Source organism: Myotis lucifugus, unplaced genomic scaffold (assembly GCF_000147115.1).
Source record: "Myotis lucifugus unplaced genomic scaffold, Myoluc2.0 scaffold_10, whole genome shotgun sequence".
Classification (NCBI taxonomy): Eukaryota; Metazoa; Chordata; class Mammalia; order Chiroptera; family Vespertilionidae; genus Myotis; species Myotis lucifugus.
In genome coordinates this window covers 2715044-2737718 of record NW_005871058.1, presented here as the reverse complement: position 1 = coordinate 2737718, position 22675 = coordinate 2715044, and the positions used below count along the sequence as shown (strand labels likewise).

The window sequence follows — 22675 nt, the reverse complement described above, 5'->3', positions numbered from 1 at the left end:
TAACAGAGGCAGTGCAGTTCAGTGGTTACAGAGCAGTGCTGAGAGCATGAGCTTTGGCATCGTATGGGCCTGGGGTTGAGCCCATACTCTGCTTCTCACCTGCTACCTAACCTCGAGCAAGTTGTATAACTTCTCTAAGACTTTGTTTCCTCCTCCACTATGAAATGGATATACTAATAGTGACTTCCTTATGGTATGGTTGAGAGGCTTAAATGAGAAAAATAAACATAAAGGACATTGCCTGGCTCAGAGCAAGTGCTAATAAAAGTTCATTGGAATTATTATAATTGGGTATTCTTAGTTTCATTTGGTATATTTGTCTTCAATTTTAATCAAAATATTTTTATAGTATATTTCAAAGTCTTAAAACTCTTATTCTATGAGACTACTTCTTATAGGTGGTACTTATTCTAAATTACATGGTTCATCCTTCCATAGAAACTGCATCTGTGTTTAATGCTCCCCTGACTCCTCTGAGCTTAGGCCTTTCCAAACAACCGAGATGTCATTTAATCATCTGAAATCATCTTGCCCTCAGTGTTTTCCCCCTTGTGTAATTTCCTTTCACAGCCTATTGTCTGTAATGCTCAGACTAGGGCCATAATAGCAACACGAAGAATTGCGGAAACCTGTCATTCACACAACCCCATCTCAAACAGATGACTATTTCAGCAAATGTAGGGTTTTGAGGTTTGGGAGTAGGGAAGTTTTGGGAATAATATAAATACTGCTTATTTGAGTGTTGATTTTACAGATGACAGCAAAAAGTCTTTTTGCGTGGCTCATTATTTGGACAGGTGCAAGGGCAGCTGTTTAAATAATGTGTTAGGAATCCTCATTCTTGATTTCTATGAAGAATCAGAGAAAAGTTTTGTTCTCTACCTGATTACACAAAAAGACTGGGCTGAGGGGTGGTAAATGAAAGGAATGTTGTTAGCTGAAAGTACTAAACTACATGACTCAGTGGCTTAAGCAAATTATTATCCTAGAGGCCCAGTGCATGAAATTCATGCACTGGGGCAGGGGGCGGGGGGGAAAGCTAAGCCTGGCCTGCGCCCTCTCACAGTCCAGGAGCCCTCGGGGGATGTCCAACTGATGGTAGGCCCTCAGGAAGTAGGCCTAAGCTGGCAGTGGGACATCCTTAGCGCTGCTGTGGAGGCAGTAGAGGCTCCCGCCACCGCCACTGCACTTGACAGCCATGAGCCTGGCTCAGGGCTTCTGGCTGAGTGGTGCTCCCCCTGCAGGAACGCATTGACCACCAGGGGGCAGCTCCTGCATTGAGCGTCTGCCCCCTGGTGGTCAGTGCGCATCATAGCGACCAGTCGTTCCGCCGTTCGATCAATTTGCATATTAGCCTTTTATTATATAGGATAAAATGAAGTTAAGGAACAGATAATTGCAGGTGTTGGTTTATCAACTCAATGATGTCCATGCTTATATCTCTGAGATTCTTTTTGCTTTCCTTCATTGTCCCAAAATAGTTACGGGAATTTCTATCATTATGTTCATAGTTAAGGAAAGCAAAAGGAGGCAGGAGTAGGGAATAAGCAGTTCCCACAAATCCCCAGCAGACTGTCATTATGAGCAAATCCCGTGCATATGTCTCATTGGCTAAGACTGTGCACATGACCCAACCTAGCTGCAAATGAAGCTGGGAAATTGTGTATTTAGCTGGGCACCTTGCTATCCAGGACACACTGAGCATTCTATTAGTAAGGGAAAATTGAGAAAGTATATTGGGAAGGCAACCAACACAGTCTGCTCTCAGAGGCAATTCTAGGAATGTTACCGATATTTATGTCTTGGATCCACTATCATTTTCTTTGTGGGACGAATGAGAGGAGTAATGCTGTGAATTTACTGGAGATTAAAACATATCACAAGAAACTTCAAAGAGGTGTCCACAATGTTCTCCCTAAACTTCCACTATACTGAGAAATATTTGTGGTAAAACTTAGAAATCATATTTTCACTCATGACGACATTTTTGCTATAACAATGTCATGGTAATATGATTTATCCACAATTACAGAATGTAATAGAGATTCTTGTGAAATTACTTTGATTTCCCTGAAACAACATGTTTTTTAGGGAAAAGAACATGCTAGAATGTGTCTGAGAGATCAGTTTTAATGAACTGAAATTAGTTGTTCTCAAATTCACAAATTAACTTTAAGTTTTGAAAAAGATTCAAACTACGTCAGGAGCTTAAGCAGAATATAAATAGACCTTAGAGTCCTGAGGTGTGCAATATGAAATAGGCCATGCCTCAGGAGTTTCTCAGGAAGATGCCTGCACCGTGAACTTTTGGACCCTGATTCTGCAAAAATGATCCATCTTCAGGACTGGGTAACATCGTGAGTGCTGGGCAAGAACCCGTGTAAGCTTTTTCTCACCTGTGTGGCATTTAACTACGTTTGTCAGAAATGACAATGGAAACATGTAGTCTTCATTTCAGTTTTACTTGTAATCTTGCTTAAAAATTAATTAATTATGTGTGTGTCATGGGTAAGATAAATTCAATTCCTCGGCTTGTAGCATATATTTACATTACATATAATTCTCTTATTCCCTAATGTCTTTGTCCTAATATGTTTAAATTGTTTAGCCCTCGTATTTTCCTTTTAATAAGTTGGTGATGCTTTAATATTATGTTCGTCATGGAAAATTTGACAACTACAGAATAGTATAAAAGAAAACTTAATGTGATGTAAGGCCCACTTATATGTGTTTATTTGTTTCAAACCCGATGACCACTTGGTGCAATGTCTAAGGTGGATTTATAAAGATATACAGTGATGGTGTGTACCTGGAATAAACTAGCACCTCCCTAAATCTGAACAAATAAAATTATGTTCCAACTTCAATTGATGCATTTGGTGAGAGCAATCAATTTACAGGTCATTTTGAAAATGAGAAGAGGTTGGGATGGGTACACAAGGAGAGGCAGCTAGAAGAGGCATCTTCTCATTTATCACACTGTTAGTAGACCTGGTATCTCCTTAACTTAAAAATATATGCAAATGCACATTGTAATCAGAGAAGTTAAGTGATATAACAGGACACAGAGATAGTCAGAGAAACAGAAGTAGAACTTGGGCTTTCTTATCTTTACACTGAGTTCTCCCACTAAAAATGGATGCGAATGAACTGCATGCTTACTCAGCTAAAAAAACCCCTTTTTATATTTCCATATTTTGTATATATGCGCTTGAGGATAGGTTGAGAAGATAGAGCTATTCTATTTTATTTTTTTGTTAATACTCACCCAAGGATATTTTTCTATTAATTTTTAGAGAAAGTAGAAAGGAGGGGGAGAGACAGGGAGAGAGAAACATTGATGTGAGAGAGACACATCAATTGGTTGCCTCCCACACACAACCCTACTAGGGCTTAAGATGGAGTCTGTAACAGAGATCTGTGCCTTGACCAGAATCAAACCCCGGACCCTTCAGTCCATGGCCTATGCTCTATCCACTGAGCCAAACCGGCTAGGGTGAATAGAGCTATTTTAAATAATGCCCTCTTTCTTGCTTTGTTACCCTCCCTGCCTCCCTCCCTCCCTTCCTTTCTTCCTGGGTGGTTAGGGGTAAGAAGATTCAGTGCATGGACTTTGGAATCAGTCATACCTGGATTTGAATCTTGGTTTGTCCTTCACTAGATATGGGGACTCTAGGCAGTTTGTTCAAACTTTCTATGTCTCAGTATCTTCCCCTATAAAGTGAAATATACTTATAGTATTACTCACTGTGTGATGGTCCAATTAGCCTTGATTCTACTGCAGTAACAAATACCTCCATAACACAAGCGTATTTCTCACTCAAGCAAAGTCTGCAGTGGGTGTAGCTGACTCTCCCAGTCTCAACATCCCACTTTGCCTCAGTTTTATTGGCACCTGCACATTAACATATTCTTGTATGATCACCATGGCAATTTAATACTTTAGCCTAGAAGTGGCACATATAAGTTCTGTTCACATTTCTTTGACTAATACATAGTTTCATGGAAGCGCCTAACTTCCACAAGCTGGGGAAGTGTCATGCTTCTGTGCACCCAGAATGGAAGAAGGACTGGAGATGCCCATCTAAATCACATAGACTGAGATAAGAAGAGGTGAAGTCCCTAAGAAGAGGGGAACTAGATACTCAGTTTCCAAAATAATGGATGTCTTGAGCTATGAAAGTGTCCAAATTAAGATGACGTTGTTACGTTACAACATAATTGGCAAGACATCACTATTGCTGCTCTTATTAACCTACGCTTACTGACTACTAGTCATAATGAATTTGTTCTGTGCCAGACACTTCATGAAATTTTCTATGATCAAAAGAAGCAAAATTTGGACCTGAAGTATGCTTCATCCTGAACCCTGAGAACAATGGCACTACTGGGTTATCTCCTGGGAAAGTGTGAGTGGATTCTGTGTGCAGGAAAGAGCACATTGGAAGCTTGGTGATGAGGGAAGCTGACAGGGGTAGGTATTAGTGCCACTTACCAACATCTCCAGTCCTTCTTCCATCCCTATTTCAGCGGGCAGTAAGATGGAATCAATTGATTCTTTCAGCCTAGGTCATAGGTCCACTGAAATAGGTTCAGAGATTTTCAGCCTAGGTCATAGGCCCACTGAAATAGGTTCAGACATGTGTGCTTTGCTTAAGTTGGTCCAGGAAGATTTAATCCTAGGACTTCCACTGTAAAGGGGAGGGGATCCCACTTTTCCTCTTTAGGGTTGTTGAGAGGATAGGATGAAAGTCTGTACCTGCTGAAGGTCATCTTGTGACCAAAGTGAGAACTTTCTAGGATGAAGTAAAAAAAAAAAAAGTGGTGATAATGAGATTGAGTTCTGCTGGTAGCATTTGAACCCTTGGGTTCACCCATAATTGTTTCTCTGCAATATTCAATAACTTAAATCAGGTTAATATCCAAAATTTATAAAGAACTTATAAAACTTAACACCAAAAAACAAACAATCCAATTAAAAATGGGCAAAGGACCTGAATAGATACTTCTTCAAAGAGGACATACAGATGGTCAATAGACATATGCAAAGATGTTCAACAATCATCAGAGAAATACAAATTCAAACCACAATGAGATATAACCTCACACCTGTCAGAATGACTATCATCAATAAATCATCAAAACACCAGTGTTGGCCAGGATGTGGAGAAAAGGGAACCCTCGTGCACTGTTGATGGGAATGCAAATTGGTGCAGTCACTGTAAAAAGTAGTATAGAGTTACCTCAAAATATTAAAAATGGAATTGCCTTATGATCCAGTGATTCCACTTCTGGGAATATATCCAAAGAGACCTGAAATACTAATTAAAAAACATATGCACCTCTATGCTCATTGCAGTATTATCTACAAGAGACAATATTTGGAAGCAGCCCAAGTGCCCATCAGTAGATAACCAGCTGTGGTACATTTACACAGTGGAATACTACTCAGCCATAAAAAGGGAAATCTTTCTTTTTTGACAGCATGCATGGATCTGGAGAGTATTATGCTAAGTGAAATAAGCCAGTCAGAGAAAGACAAATATCATATGATTTCACTTATATGTGGAATCTAATGAATAAAATAAACAAACAAAATAGAAACAGATTCTTAGGTACAGAGAACAGACTGACAGCTGTCAGAGGGGAAAGGGTTGGGGGGCTGGGTGAAGGGATTAGCAAAAAAATATATAACCACATAGACAACAGTATGGTGATTACCAGAGGGAATTGGGTTGGTGGAAGGTAGGCGAGGATAAAGGTGGAATAACTGGTGACAGAAGGAGACTTGGGGTGGTGACCACATAGTACAATATACAGATGATGTATTGTAGAATTGTATCCCTGAAACATATAACTTTAATAACCAATGTCACCTCAATAAATTAAATAAAAAATAACCAATAATTGCTTAACTTGGGTTGATTTGGGTAGTGTTACTTGTAGTGGTAGACTGCAAAAATGGGTACAAATTCTCCCCCTCCATGTGGTCATACCCACTTGCTCTATAACTTTAAGGACTGTTCCACATTGACTCTGACCCTAGTCATGTGACTTGCTTTGGACAAATGATGCCCACAAACATGACACAGAAGAGGTTTGAAAACCATGTGCTCAGCGAAGCTTGTCCTTTCTTGATGCTCTTTTGACCCTTCATCACTGCTGACATCTGAACAAGTGCAGGCCACCTCCTTGCTGAATATGAGAAGATTTGTCTCATAATTAGCTACTCAATAACTATTCCCTAAATAAATGCTTGAAATGAAAAAGGGAACTTAAGAGACAATGCCTTAGCTCACTGAATTGATTCCAGTGCTGAATATTTTTGGCATCAGGTAAGAACTGTGGAGAAATTGAATATCTTTTCATGTATTCATTGACCATTTGCAATTTTCTTTTGGGAAGTATCTGTTCAAATATTTTGCCCATTTTCTAAAATATAGATTTTTATTGATTTCAGGGAGGAAGGGAGAGGGAGAGAGGGATTGAAAGATCAATAATGAGAAAGAATCATTGATTGGCTGCCTTCTGCACTCCTGCAACTGGGGACGAAGCCTGAAACCTGGGCATGTGCCCTGACCTGGAATTGAACTGTGACCTCCTGGTGCATGAGTAGATGCTCAACCACTGAGCCACACTGGCTGGGCTGCCCATTTTTTTTTTTTTTGACAGGGAATTGTTTGTCTTATTAATGTGTTGTAAGATTTTAAAAATATATTCTAGGTACAAGTTCTCTGAAAGATATAAATAGTGTGAATAGTTTCTTCCTGTCTAGGGCTGTCTTTAATTTCTTAATGGTGTCTTTTGAACAGCAAATTTTATAATTTTGATGAAATCTAACAATATTTTAAATGGTTCATAATTTTTATGTTTCATTTTAGAATGAAAGATCACAATTATTTTCTCCTACACTTTTTACTGAACATTTTATTGTTTCAGCTCTTACTTTTAATGCTGTGATCCATTTCAAATTAAATTTTGTATGTATTCCAGACTGGGAAGAAAGAAATAAAACTGTCTTTGTTCACAAATGACAAGATCAGTTATGTGGAGGATCCAAAAGAATCAACAACCAAAAACCCTTCCTAGAATTAATCAGATACGAAGGACAGAATTTGTTGTGATCCAGGGTTTGCTCTTTTGGGCTTTGAGTTGTTTCACCAATTGGAGAAATCTCAGTTCAAGTCAATAAGTAGAGAATTGGGGAATTCTTCCATTCCACATGTTCTTTTTACTCAGGACTCTGCTCCACTGTTTCTTAAATCTTCTCTGGGTTTTTTTTACTTTTTATTTTTTAGCATGCTGCTTGCATCAAAGGCAAATATGTTCCTCCCTAGTGACCATATTTTCCTCACATGAAATTTATTCTTTTAAAAAATATATATTTTATTGATTTTTTACAGAGAGGAAGGGAGGGGAATAGAGAGTTAGAAACATCCATGAGAGAGAAACACTGATCAGCTGCCTCCTGCACACCCCCAACTGGGGATGTGCCCGCAACCAAGGTACATGCACTTGTGTGTTCTGATAATCTCATTATGTTTGTTTTCATCTCATCTCAGCAGGGATGTTTGAGATGAGAAGGTCTAGTCAGCTTTGTGGAGTGATTAGGAAGTGCAGTGGTTTGATGTCTAGGGTGGGAAGGTGGGAAGTAGAACTGATAGACTGGTGGTCAGTCTTAAACTATTGAAATACGTCTATACCAGTTGGTAATCAACAGGCACTGCCCCATGACCCCTATTGTTTGGCACCTTGGTTCCTTTGGACTTCCCCACAACCCAGCAGTTAAAGGGTTACCTCTGGCATGCCAGGAGGTCCCTGTTTAACTGCTGGTGCCTGGTTTGTTTGGGTTGTTCAGTATTACTATTATTACTCCTTGGTGAAAGGAGTTACTACTTGATCAGCATTCCTGAGGGAATCCTGAAAAAGTGGAAATAATAATAACAACATAGAGGTTAACATCTGTTGAGAAGTTCTAAAGGCTTTCTACCTATTTACCCACCCAACACTCTCAACTATCCTATGCTATAGTTATTATTATTTACCTCCATTTTGCAGATGCAAAACTGAGATCCAGGTGAACTTATTTGCCCACGTTCGCACAACTAACACATGGTAGAGTTTGAATTTGAATTCAGGCTGACCCCAGAACCAGTGCTGTTTTCTAAGTCTCCTCATGGCTCTGACCTTTCATAGTCTCTGAGCAATAAACATTTATTGGGCTCCTGCCATACAGCGCACTTTGCTGAGCACATGGGCGAAATAAAAAGGACTTAAGTCTTGTCTTTGTGTAGTTCATTATCTAATGCAGAGGTGGGGAATGTCCTGACCTTGAGCTGTCTAAGGCCCATGAAATCATTTGGTCTGATGTGGGAAACTGATATAGGGTTGAGCCTCGGACTGACCTGCTGGCAAAGTCACAAACAAGTCCCAGCTTAGAGGGCTCAGTCCTCTTAGCATAATTAGGCTTGACCTTATAACACTCCCCAGATCTTACCTGAGAAGCTAATGGGCTGAGGGAAGTGCAGGGAGTGTAAACATGATCAAAACAGGTGAAACTCACAAGAACTGTAACTATGGTAACCACTGCATTGTTTACCTCAGACTATAAAAGGTCAGTGTGGACTGAGCGCGGGTGGAAGTCCTTCCTCCTGAGTTGGACTTACCCGCCTGGTCCCCCAATATTTCCAAATTATCTCTTGTCTTTTCTATTTCATTTGTGTGCGGCTTCTCATCCAGATATTGAACCCTGAACCACGCGGGACGTGGAGGGAAACATTTTACGACAGTCTGGTCCTACCAAAGCATTAGGTATAGGTTAAATGTTTGACCAAATATAGCTGGCTCATTTTTAAGTTGATAATTTTGTATGGCCTGGGAATGATGTCATAAATATCCAAATGGCCCTTGGCAGGAAAAAGGTTCCCCGCCCCTGGTCTAGTGAATGCAGTCAAACTCCTCCTCTCCTGCTCTGGACAGCACAGACCCCACACAGTCCCTCTCCATGTCAGAGAGATCATTTGATGAGCAAATTCCGGAGGAAATATTTGATATATAGGACTCTTTTTGATGGTGTTCATTGCAGATCAGAAGGGCAGTATTTTCATAGGTTGCTTTCTAGAACAGGAGAAATTGTTTTCAAATATAGAAATTTTTGCCTTTCACATTGAGATGGAAGTTTGTGGTAATATTATACATCAATATGAATTCGGAGTACGGTCAACTTGAACTCCAGAGAAATGAATGTGAATATAAACATTTTAACCTGTACAGACATTGCAACATGTGCCATTTTAGAAAAGAATCATGTCACATATAAAACAACGTAAAGCGCATTTAAGGTAAAGATGATCGGTTCCTAGAATAAAATTTCCCTGTATTAATGCATCGTATTTGATAATGAGGCAATGCCCCCCCCAAAGCAAATTCTATTTATCCTAAATTCAGTTTAGTTGTCATGACAATAATTAGTGTGTGGTTTGTTATAAAAGGCATTGATACAAGGACAGAATGCACGGAGCAGTCTCCAAACATAGCGGATACAGAAAAGCTTTTCTATTATGAACTGAAGAGAGATTTTTGTGGCACTTGAGAAATGGAGACCACGAAGCTAGAACAAAAAGAATCCACTCTCTTCCTTGAGATAAGAACTCACTGTTCATGTTTACTTTTGCAATTTGCTTCAACTGGCTGGCCCTGATGTACTTAGGAAAGCCTCACTTAGTCTCTTCTCTACCATCACTCCTTACTGCCTTTCAGTGCAATTTACCTATTTTTTTTTCCTTAAGAAAGAAGTATAAATAAAACTGTATTTTAAATATAAGATTTAGAGGGCAAAACAATCAGATGGCTTAAGTATATTCAACATTTGGAAGCATATCATGAGCTCTGGAATCTGGTTTCAAACCTTGAATCCATCCCTTACTAATAGTTAATTAGTACTAGAGTTAATAGGGAAGCCCTGTGACTCAGTTTCCCTCACTGTCAAATGGTGATAATGGTAGTATCTATTTCATTAGTCTAAATATTGATTGAGTGTGTATATACAAAATATATAAATAGTACTTTATATGTAAGCACTTAAATATTTATTAAGAATGAATATGAATGTTATATATATGAACAGTTCATAGTACACAATAAACTCAGCTACATTTATTATTACAAATCTGCCAAATTTTATAGGAATGTGTTACAAACATTAATTTAAAGTCTTAAAATATGAACTTGATAATTCTGCTTATTTATTATTTTTTCTAGAAATATAGTGTGAGGATTATACAACACTTCCATTAAAAAACCCCACATTTAATTGTGAGGAGCTAACAGCTTTATATAATTGAAATGTATTTAATTTTGGAATTTTTAAAAGCAAAGCTTGTCATTTCATTTTAGCCATATTTCTTTTCAGATGTAGCAAATTATAGCATGGTTCTAAGGGGGCCATTATTCGTTGTTACAGCAAAAGGATCTACTATGCTGCTATAATGCTCCATCATTGTAATTCTTCTTCTTTAAAGGCTATTTTGGGATGTGAAAGATTTGCTGTGCCATTAATTTTTTATCTTTGTTGGATCAGTCTCATCACTAAAAATTGGATGAAAATTATGGATCCCTTCCCTACCTCAGAAAAAAATGTGTGTATACACGCAGTTCTGAACGTCATTTTCAGGGAACTCATGAATCCATGAAGCCCACCCACAGACCCTTTCCCGAACACTTCATTTCCAGGGAGAGTTTTATGGATTCTGGAATGAGAAACCCATTTTTTGTGCCTCAACTAAACAGACACTGCAGTTCTTTGTCCTGGCCAAAGTACAATGGTGTTCATGCAGTAGGCTTTCTTGAGTGAGGAAGATGGTTGAGATCTACAGAATAAAGTCAGCCACAGCTCAGGTCTCTTAAGCATTGACCCTTCCCAACCCCTCCTCCCCATAATCACACTTATTCGTTGAACTAAAATTTACTGAGTAATATGGGCCAAGTAATGTGTAGGTGTTGGGATACAATGAAATATAAGACATGGTCCCTGCTTTCCAGCAGAGATAGATGGGTAAATAGGAAAATTATAATATGATGTGATCCATGATGTGATAAAGATATTCAACATTATGGGAATACAGAAGAGATAGGAACATAAAAGGTAAAAACAGCAATTTTTTTTAAAAAAATATTTTTTTATTATTGATAGTATTACAGATATCTCCCATTCCTTCACCCCCTATACCCCTTCCTCCCAGCCCCTACCTATCCCTCAAGGTCTTCACCACCCTATTACCTATGCCCATGGGCTGTGCATATCCTAATATATAAAAAGCCAGGGTCCGTCATGACTTAACCGGATGGATGAACGAACACCAGGCTACAGTCCCGGCCGGCACAGTGAGAGTGAGTCTGGGTCCCAGCTGGTGCGGCGGGAGTTAGTCCTGGGTCCCGGCCACCTGTGGTGCAGCGGTGGGAGGAAGCTGTGGGCCCCAGACACCTGTGGCGTGGCAGTGGGAGGGAGCTGTGGGAACGGAGCCATGCTGCCATCGGACTGGCCTCTTGGTCCCTACCCCCGGCCCGCAGGCTCTGGGGAACCAGAGCCATACTGCGATCTGGGAATCTTGGTCCTTGCCCCCACCTGCAGGCTCCGGGGAACTGGAGCCATGCTGTGATCGGACTGGCCTCTTGGTCCCCCCTGTCCCCCCGGCCTGCAGGCCTGGGGAACTAGAGCCATGCTACAATGGGACTGGACCCTACCCGAGGGGTCCCGGATTGTGAGAGCGTGCAGGCTGGGCTGAGAGACTCTCCGAGTGCATGGATTTTCATGCACCAGGCCTCTAGTAAGTATATAAGTTCTTTAATTAAAAAACAGCAATATTTTTAAATGTTCAATTTGTTAAATATTTAACAATGGGTCAAATTCTAAGTCAAGTTGATTGTGTGCAAATGAAAACTACATTACTTTTCATATGCAGTTTTATGGAATGAGTATTTGTAGAGTAGTTAGTAAATAACAAAATTAAATTATTAAAAATGTTAATCACAAAAAACAATGTTAATCACAGAGAGTCGGCCTCTTCCAGTGTCAGATGCAATCTAATTACGTTCAGGGCAGTTGATAGTAACTCAAATAGTTCAAGTTCAGTGCATGCTGAAAATAAGAATTGTTTCCTTAATCATCTGAACAAAGCATTTTCCTGGGAATTTTTAGAACACAGCTTTCATCCAGTTTGTGGCAGTTCATATTTTACTCCTGAAAACACGGAGAATGAATAAAACATAAGAACATTTGAATGACAAGCTTGTCTTTAGGAAATTTTACTGGCAACAACACAAATCCTGGACCTCATCTTTCACCAGTGAATGCTGCAAAGACAGAATCGCTTGTTCACCACATCACCCGCTCCTTCATCACCCTCTCCTTCATCACAGCATCATAATTCTTTGTTGGCCTGTGTTCCCCTCAAGAATTGGGGGGAGGGAAACCACCCAATCCTGCTGCAGACCAGGAGACAGGGAGGCTGCTTGAAGGTCTGTGTCACCTGCTGCACAGGCCTGTGAAGAACAGGAGGGCTCCCAGCAAACCTGACAATGAAGGAATGAGGTGTATCTATCCATCCATCAACTCCTCAGCCAGGAGACCCGGTGTTCTCAATCTTAATTCTATGGAGAGGATTGAATATCTCAAGGACTTGGGATGGTATTGTGTGGGCAGAAGTTCAGGTGCCCTTAAGTGAGATGAATTAATTAGACACTACATGTTAGTTCCTCCTAATTAAAAAGAGCTGCCAAGAAGAATTACAGTGCAATTTGTAACTCATTTTGGTCGCCTTTCTTCCTGACCCTCCCTGAGCTGAAACGTGGAGGTGAAGAGAGGAGAAAGAGCTGGAGGTCTTAAGGCAATTTGCAAATGGCCTTGGACTCTAGGGTGGCACGGAGAGGCACCCTGGGTAGAACAGGCTGAGGCAAGCGCCCAGAGCCCCACACTGAGGAGCTGGAGGGGTGTGTGTGTGTGTGTGTGTGTGTGTGTGTGTGTGTGTGTGAGAGAGAGAGAGAGAGAGAGAGAGAGAGAGAGAGAGAGAAAGAGAGAGAGAGAGAGAGAGAAAGAGAGAGAGAGAGGCAGAGAGGCAGAGAGGCAGAGAGGCTCCCCAAAGATGTAATGCCTGCTTATGGGTGCACTGCGGGAGCCAGACCTGCTTTGAAGGCCGAAGCCCAAATCCCCTTTACATCAGTTCCAAAGACTGGGGCTGAGGGCAGGTTTCCAAATCTCTCTAGACTTGGGGTGGGGAGGAGGGTGAATTTGAAGGGACCATTGGGAGAGGCAGGTCGAGGCCCTTAGGGGGCAAACTCCAGGCAGAGAGCAGCTTTCAAGACAATGCCTCAGAGAATGATACTGTCCGCATCCCGCCTGATCCCTGCCACGGTCCTGTGAAGTGGACAAGACAGAACAGTTACCGCCACTTTACAGATCGGGGCGGGGCGGGGGGGAATGAAGGCGCAGAGGCCGCGGTTCCCGGGATCAGGTCAGCCCGCGCCAGGAAGCCCGTGTGCGCTCCCCGTGTGTTGGTGACTTTACACTGGGAATGACGAAGCCTCCGGTGCACCTGACCGGGAGGGGACATTGGGTGGCCTCCCTTTTTCTCTTGTTCTCCCCACTCCCCTAACACCCTTAGGATGGGTGCCGCTGGCTTCTCTGTCTCTCTCCCTCTCCTACTCCCCATGTCCCTCCGACACAGCCTATTGCAAACGGAGAACCCCCACAATAGGATGTGTGGGCTCCCGGGGTGGGAGGGGTGGGCCGAGCTGGGAGGGGCTCGGACCTTGAGTCATTCAGCAAGTCTCGGTTAAGTTAGCTCCCTGATCGCGGCGCGGGGCAGAGCGCAATCAGACTCTCGCACAGCCTCGAGGGGAGACAGACGCACGAATAACGTGATAGGATGATGCGCTGGGACGGTCTGAGCTGTTGGTGTCAGAACTCGGTGCTTCGCGGTTAACTTCATTGGTAAAAGTCTGCAGACAGAGTTGCCATTCTCCCCTGGACGTTGGCTCAGGGACAAACGCTTCTCCTGACCGTCCCCTAGGGATCGAGTCTCAGGCGACAGGATCCACCCTCGGCATCCCCAGCCGGCGTGCTCTCCAGCGGTCTAGGCGGGAGCCGAAGGCTCGAGGTCCGGGAGGCTGATGCCCGCTCCGGACTCCCCATCCCACGTTTGCCCGCGTCACCCTGCCGCCGCGACTCAGCGGGGCACCTTGTAGGCGGGGACCTAGCCGGGGTCCCGCCCGACGCCCGCCCCGCGCCTCCGCCCGGCGCCTCCCACCGCCCGCATCGCCCCTCCTCTCTCCGGGTCCCGCGTCCCGCATCCCGCACAGCAGGTCCGCTTCCCGCGGGCTCCAGAGCGCCGCCGCCCGTCTGCGCCCAGCTCCCCGCGCCCTTGCAGCCAGAACCTGCCGGGGCACCTCTCCCGGCGGCCAGGGCGGGCTGACTGGGCATGCCCAGGAGCCGGGCGGCCGGGCGCCGCGGGAGCCGAGCGCATGCAATCGCCGCGCCGAGTGCCCGCCGTCCAGGGGCGCCGCGCACAGGCGGCCGCTCTCGCCGACGCGCTGGCCATCCTGGACAGGACGCGGGGCAGGATGGACTCCCTCTCGGCTTACGGTAACGGCGGGCCGTCGCGGGCTCCCCGGGCGGCTGGGGCGGGCGGGCGGGGCTCGGGAGCCATCCGATTACCCCGGGAAACTTCGGGGCTCGGCTCCGGGAGGGTGGGGAAGAAAGGGAGTCGGCTGCAGCGCGCGCTGACCTGGGGGAATGGTGCTCCGTGGGGCTGGAGGCTCCCGGGAACCTGGAAAAGAGGGTGTTTGCAGGAAGAGTCGGCGGAGTAAGAACGGTTGGAATTTAGAAGGTATCTGGGAGCTTTGGGACTCCAGATACATCCAGTTGGCTTCAGACCATGCAGGGGGAAGGTTACCGTGTTAAGTTCTTTACAACCCTGTGGGGCTTGGAGTTCTGAGAAGTGCGTTGTCAGTGCGTATCTTGTCCCGACTGACCTTGGGCAAGTTATTTAAACTTTTCTGTTCTTGAATTTCTGCATCTGTCCATCAGAGATGAGGGTATCTCTCTGACAGATGCTATGGGCTTAAATAACATACTACACAACGTACGTTTTTCTTAATGCAAAAAAAAAAAAAGCTTGGAAAGAAAAATTCCATGGAAATACAAGGCATTCTTCCCCCTTTATAAAAATTTTGAGTAAAGAAATGTATGCTTTTATTATTTTTAAAAAGGCATTGTACAATTCTGAAGGAAAACAAAATCACAGTGCGAAGGTTTCAGACTTAGAAACCTCAGCGCTCTGGGAAAGCCAATGAGGCTTTTTATCAGTATCCCTGCTTGTGTGGGAAAAGTGGTTCTTTGTAGTCCTAGCAGAGATGCTGCAGAGACAGGGTTATAGGAGGCAGAAACGCAAGTAGACCTCCCTCCCTTGCCTGGTTTGCAATCAGTTGCTGTGATAACATCAAGTTTTGGCGTTTTAAATGTGAAGGTTGTGAGCAATTGTTGCGGAGTGATCTGAAGGGACATCTCTGATGAAGCCTGGAGTTGGTGGGAGGGAAGTTTCTGCTCCTTGACGGGGAGGTTTCATTCTCCAGGCCAGTGATGTCCCCTGCACCTGTTCCCAAGGTTAAAGAGGTCGGTCTCTCCTTCGTAGGATTTAAACTGTTTCAGATGATCACTCAGGTGGCCTTGAGGGTTTGCAATTGATGCTTGGGCACTACTAACAAATTGTGAGCTGGTTACAAATTGCACGCTAGTGGCTTTTTTGTTTTTGTCCTTCTTACTCAGAGCATTTTCTGCTGGGTTGTGTTGTTCTTGCCCCTGCTGCACAGGTAACACACACCATTGTCAGTCTTGGGTTACCATCTGGAGATAATTCAACATTCTGGTGGTGTTTTAGGCATACTCATTGGCAGAAATCTATCTTTTACTCCTTTTTCTATCCAAGGGATCTAACTTCTGTTTTTTTATGTCATGTTAAATTTCACATGCTGCCCTGTGGAAATTGTCAGTCACAGGTCTGCATAATAATCAGTTCTGTAAATTTCTAGAAGTTTTTAAAGTTTAATTGGGCACCCAGGTGGAGTAAATGAAGCCAGAAGTAGTGGAACTGTTTTTGAAAAGCAAGTATGTTTCAGTAATTAAAGGAAAAGGTGGCAGGTCATTTGGGGCGGGGGGGTCAATTAGGAATTACCAGTTTCCTCTTTAGAACCTTAGAGGGAACTGGAACAGATTTAAATATATATACCATTTAGAATTTGTGCTATTTTAAATATGTTCCTGACTCACTCTGCTTCCGGCCCCATCCCTAACGTGGTAAATATACTTGGCCACAAAGTGTGTATTAATTCTCTGGTCCATAGCGATGTGACCTGAGACAAGACAAGATAAATTAGTCCATCAGGGTCTCCACCTAGTCAATACGTTAAAGAAAAACAAAATGGAGCACACTGACTCTATTCCTCACCCGCTGGGTGCTGTCGAGATCATTATCTGGTGAGCGCTTGGCCCAGCTCTGGAACCTTCTACAAATCATCTCTCAGACAATCGAGCTTCTTTTAAAAATGTTCCCTTTCAGTTCTCTTGGATTTGGGTTAAGATATCATGAAGAGGGATGATCTGAGTTTTTTGCCTAGAATTTATAGGGTTCAATTTTTATATTCGTTTGCTGGATTTAATAAATGCCTTAGGTCCTAGCTTTAGCATAGGGGCTGCCAAGAGAACGAACAGTTTATACTGGAGACCGTGTGTGTGAGGTTCCTACGGAGAGAGAGAAATGTGGCGTATGCATGCATTTCATTAGCAGCAGCTCCCATTAAACCTCATTACCTTCCCATCTAAATATGCATCTTTGATCCTATATTGGAACCAACTCTTTCTGTATTTTAGCATGCATTTTGACATTCAGGCAGCCATCTAGACTCATATATTCCAGAACTGTGAATTGAGATTAGGGAAATCAATAACTATAATATGCCTTCTAAAAATATATGTTCAATGGTGGATGCAATTTTTAAAATTCTGGATTTTTAATGCATCGACCTTTTGTACTCACCGCTGATTTTTCTCTTTCCTTGTCCTTTAAATGGTTTAGGTCCTTAACTGCTTTTAGCTCATTATATAACCATGTGCATGAGACCAAGGATGGGTGACAAGTCTCTTTCAGAGAGAAATGACTGGGACTTGATTTGCTCTCAGCCATGCCAGAGAAGACGCAGGGCCATGTCCCAGGCTGAGCCAGGAAGGAACTTACGGTTGGACCTGCCACCCTGGCCTTGAGCTGTTAGCTTCAGATCTGAGGAGGCCTACTGAGGGGCCCGAGGAGCTTATAGAGCACAGTGGGGCTACTTCAGATAGGGAAAGCCTCTGCTCAAATATCTCTTCATGTCCCAGCATAGCCCACACTTCAACTTAACAATGCAGAAAACTTCGTGGCCCCAGGCTGCAGACCTCCCACTGAGAGAGGGACTCTACACTTGGAGCCATTGTCTCAAATATCCTTGAGGAGTTAATTTGAGCAGAGACTGAAATGAAGGAAAGGAATTAAGCCATTCTATTATGTGGGGAAAGAGCATTCCTGGCAAAGGGAATGGTATGTGCAAAGGCCACAGGATAAGAACAAGCATGTCATATTCAAGGAAGGTTCCTGTAGGTAGAGTGGAGAGTGCAAGTAGAAGACTAGAAGGAAATGCAGTCAGAGCCAGTATTGTTGTTATTACTATTCTCATGTTCCTCCTGCCTCTTAAATTGTATCTTTTTTTTGTGTGGACTCTTCCTTCTGTTTATATTGGTGTTTGCCTGGGTTCTGTCCTTGACTTTATAGTCTCACTCTCAACAATGTCATACTCATGACATTGATCAGACATCTACCAAATGTGAGACAATGGCCCCAAGCGCAGTCAGTCTCTCAGCAGGAGGCCTGTAAAGTGGGGTCACAGAGTTTCTTTGCATTGTAAGTTGGAAGTGTGGGCTATGCTGGGACATGAACAGTAATAACTGGCACTTTATGTGAATTAGCTCGTTTTAATCTCACAGCCTTTAAGAAGGTAGTATAGTGTTAGCCACATATTCTTTGAAAGAAATTGAGGCACAGATTGAAGCGTTTACTTAGCCTCACATAACAGTATGGAGTCCAAATGCAGGTCTAGAGAGTTTGGCTATGGCGTCTGGCGCTGGGGAGAGTTAAGAAGAGGCGGAAAATAAACCAATGTGTGGGTGGGTGTGTGGGTAATTCCAGGCAGATGGCGTGGTTTGAGCAAAGGCTTAAAGGCAGTGGATGACCAGAGTTCAGGATTTGTGATTGGAAGCGGTTGAAGGAGAGGGGTGTAGTGAGAGCTAAGCCTACTCATGTGACATGGGGATTGAGAGAAGCAAAGAGAGGGGACCCTAGGATATAATTTCCTCTCCTGTGACTTCGTCTTTATTCAGTTGACTCTCAGACCCAAATCACCCATTCAGAACTTCTCTCTAGTGCAGCCGTGGGCAAACTACGGCCCGCGGGCCGAATCCGGCCCGTTTGAAATGGATAAAACTAAAAAAAAAAAAAAAAAGACGGTACCCTTTTATGTAATGATATTTACTTTGAATTTATATTAGTTCACGCAAACACTCCATCCATGCTTTTGTTCCGGCCCTCCGGTCCAGTTTAAGAACCTATTGTGGCCCTCGAGTCAAAAAGTTTGCCCACCCCTGCTAGTGTGTGCTATGCTTGTATACCCAGCTGCCTGCTATACTTTTTAAAATCTGTTTTGCCACTCTAGTGCCTCAAACTCAATGTGTCCAAAAGAGAAGTCTTTTTCCATACCTGTTTCCTATAGAATAGCTATAGCCACTGAGCTCAAACTGTGATCCCAGACTCTAGCCTGGACCCAGAGTACCAGAATAAAGGAGATCTCACCGTTTCTAACAGACAGCAGGGTCAGCTGGAGAAGGTAGATTCCTAAACTGAGAATTATGATGCCCTGTTGTAGGGGAGGGCCTGGGAGGAGTGAGGGATAGGTCAGGAACAGTTACCTGGAGGACACATGTTAAAAGGCTAACTGGGAGAAGGAGGGCATTCCAGGAAGGGGCAACAACATGATCAGAGATGAAGGGGAGAGATGGCAGGGGGCTCAGATACAACTGCCAGCAGCATGGCATTGGTGAAGCATGCTATCTAAGCTAGGAGAGGTTGGCAGGGACCAGCGTGCTCTATTCAGTCATCCAAGTCAGAATTCTGGGAGTCCTCTGAGTCCTCCCTTCCATTATATACAGTGACTTTGGGCAAATTAATTCACCCCCTGTGCCTCAGTTTTCTTATCTGTAAAATGGGGTCATGACGATGTTTAAGTGCAATAGTACTTATAAGTGCATATGAGTGGTACATAGTGAGTTCTCAGTAAGCATTAGCTATTACTACCAGCTGCCTCCCCCAGCGAAGATACTGTCAATCACCAAGTCCTATTAATTGTTCTTCCTCGGAGTCTTTCTCTGTTTTTTCCTCTCCCTGCCCACTGCTCTTAGCTAGTCCAGGCTGCCATTGGTGTTCACTCTGACTGCAGTGGCATCCTCCCCAGCTGGTCTCCCTGCCCCTAGTCCTGGCCCCTCCTTATCTGACATACAAATCTGATCCTGTTACTCCTCTGCGTCAGACTCTTCAAGGGCTCCTCTCTGCTTGTAGGTCGAAGTCTAACCTTCCTAGTTTGGCAAACAAGGCTCTCCAGGAGCAGACCACCCCTTTCTCCTGCTACCATAGGTCCCAACCATCCCACCTTTTACAGAGGGAGGTGGTTTAGTGTGGCTGATTACAGGTTTTCTCCAGTGTCTGAACCTTGTTCCGAAACACACCTCCCTCTGCCTTTATGAGGCTTCCTCCCTCTCCTTGTTCACCCTCCCCATCTGACTTGGTTCCTCCGAGGGACCTCTCAGGGTAAGTCCTCCCCCAACACTCTTCATTTTGGATATAAGGAGTACTCCCCTCTATTGGTTGTAAAATCCCCAAGGCACATAGTAGGTGATCAATACTTAGCTGTCCCACCGACTGAAGGACAGAATGAAGGGTAGTAGGGGTCAGTACACCATGCACAAGTATACCATGCATTTTCTTATTGCAAATAAGCAAAAGAACTTTTATCATTGAACACACAGAAGGGCAAATGTGTCCACACTTTGTGGTCAAATCAGATGCATGCAACTGACCGGAACTCATGGTTTAGCTACAAAATCAATCCAAAGAGCTATTTGATGACTTCTCTTGTGTTTGCCTCCCACCACCCGGCATGCCTGTTATTGTGCAATCCAGACGCTCATGCTGAACACCAGTTAGGATCCTTTCCATTAAGAAGCTGCAGAGAACTTATGTACTTATACATGCAGCCCATAGACATGGACAATAGGGTGGTGAAGACCTGGGGGTGGGGTGGGTAGGGACTGGGCAGAGGAGGTAAAGGGGGGGATGGGAGACATCTGCAATACTGTCAACAATAAAAATATTAAAAAAATAAAATTAAATTAAAATCTATACTAATAAAAGCCTATGTGGTCGTCAAGCTGTCACGCCCTCATGCCTTGATGCCCTCACACCATAACAATCCATCACCAGGAGGCTGCATGCACAGCATATGTGCGCGGGGAGGTGTGCGCAGGTGGGCGGGCACTTGACACTGTGTTCGCAGCGCAGAGGCGGTTCCCAGTGGCTCCGCATGGAGCCACGGAGGCGGGTCCTGGCCTACCTCTTTGGGGCAATCCATCGAGGAGCCCCAGATGGGTGGGCAGGGCCTACCTCTTTGGGGAGATCGATTGCGGGGCTGTGAGAGGGCACAGGCCAGGCTGAGGAACCCCCCGAGTGCATGAATTTCGTGCACTGGGCCTCTAGTAAAAAATAAAGCTGTATCCAAACACACAAAATACAAATTTTAAAAAAGGGAGGAGGGGAAGAAGCTGCGGCAAAGCACGTGCAGATTATCCTTTGACCTTCAGCCCTTCACATGTTAGAAGTTTCTGGGGTAAAATTAAAATTAAATTTTTACTTTGATCCCATGCAGAAGCATTTTAATCTTTTCCTGTAAAACATTATGTTCTCTGTAACAGGCATGCGCATTTTCTACTAGACCGTAGTCCTAGACAAACGGGCCACCGCTGCCAAGGAAGTTCCTAGAACAAACAATTCAACGTATGTTTTGTGAGTGTAGGCACTGTTGTAGGTTCTGGAAGTAAAAACAAAAACTGCTATCATGAATCTTACATTGTAATGATAAGGTTCCAGGAAAATTGGAAATAGAATATACGATTTTTAACACCTAGTGGAATAGGGACTGGTAGGAAGTCAAGGAAGGGTTTTAGGGGTTTTCTCTTACTAGGGTTCATGGAAGGACTTTGTCGCTGTGCCTGTGAGGATAGAATCAAAGGGAAGCTGAGAGGAGTCTCAGGCGCAGTGTTTAAAAATGCAGGGGGTTGACGGTTAAAGTGTTTAAAAGCTTGCTAGAGGCTTTGGCAAACATTTATGGTGACATCTATGCATTAGGCAGAGCCAGGAACTGCATGAGAAGATGAGTAGGGGATGACCTTGACCTCCAGGAGTTTGGGTGTATGTAGCTCAGGTCCAGTGGAAGATACAGAGGATGCTATTGCTGCCCTGTCTGTCTCCTTGTGCTGTTGGAAAAATCATGTGCAAGAGCAATGCAAAAGTTTTGTGAAAACCGAGGAAGCCCTATAGCAAAATAGTAAAGAGCACCACAATGTGTTTATCATCCTTATTGTAGATTTAAGGAGATCTGTTTTTGTCTGGTGAGGGGAAACACACTTTCTAGACTTGGATTCATCAGCACCATAGAGAGACCTCCCAAAGCACCAATTCCTACCTGGGGCCAGCCCATGTCTACCCTGGGTGGTAGGCAGTCAGTGATTTTTAAATGAATGAATTTCAGTCACAATATAAAGAAGAAAGTCAAGGTCCATTTAAAAAATATCTTCCTGAAGAATTTAACCTGAACCCTTTATCATTATTTACTGACCCTTTCTATCTTTAGTAAAGCGATTCCACCTTTATTTTGGTATTTGCTTGCTGTATATTTTTATATCTTTTACCGCAAGCAAATACGTAGTAACCGAAATGAAGGTGGAGTAGCTTTTTAAATGTTAGATGAAAAAGGCTCTGAGACAAAAAGCACACACGAGATGATGTCTGCCCTGGAGAACCGCAGTGCTTTGCACATCAGATAAAAGACTGTCAGCGAGGTAGCACCGCGTACAGCAGGAAGCCACCTACCCCAGCCTGCGATATTCATCTGTCCTCCTTCTGTCTTTGCCTCTCTTCTCAAATAGTGGCCTGGTGCAACCCAGGCAAACCTGGGTTTTAATTCCAGCTGTGACTTTTCAGAAGTGTGCCTCCAAGCCGGTTCCTCGACTTTGTGGGCCTCGTTCCTCACCTGTATGGTGGGATAATCATAGCTACCTGACGTGAGTGGTTTTGGAGCTGAGGTGAAATAGTGGATGCAAGTGAAATAATGCTTAGCTCAATGCCTGGCAAAGAGAAAGTGCTCAATAGCTAGTGTCTTCTAATTCTACCGCCAGTTCATTTCCTTGGTTATTTTTTTCAGAATTTACATTTCTGGTTGCCCTGCCATGATTTCTGCCCCTCTTTATTTCTTTAAAAAAAAAAAAAAG

At 43.6% G+C, this 22675-nt stretch overlaps 1 protein-coding gene across 1 annotated transcript in view; it reads left to right on the top strand.

The window, feature by feature from the left end:
• The first annotated feature begins 14483 nt into the window (after nt 1-14483).
• The window catches only part of ANO4 (anoctamin 4), a 293207-nt gene continuing 285015 nt past the window's right edge, over nt 14484-22675 (top strand). Inside the window, exon 1 of the mRNA XM_023749873.1 lies at nt 14484-14638. Within this exon, the coding sequence (XP_023605641.1) occupies nt 14518-14638 (121 nt within the window). The 5' untranslated portion in view covers nt 14484-14517. The remainder of the gene's footprint in view (nt 14639-22675) is intronic.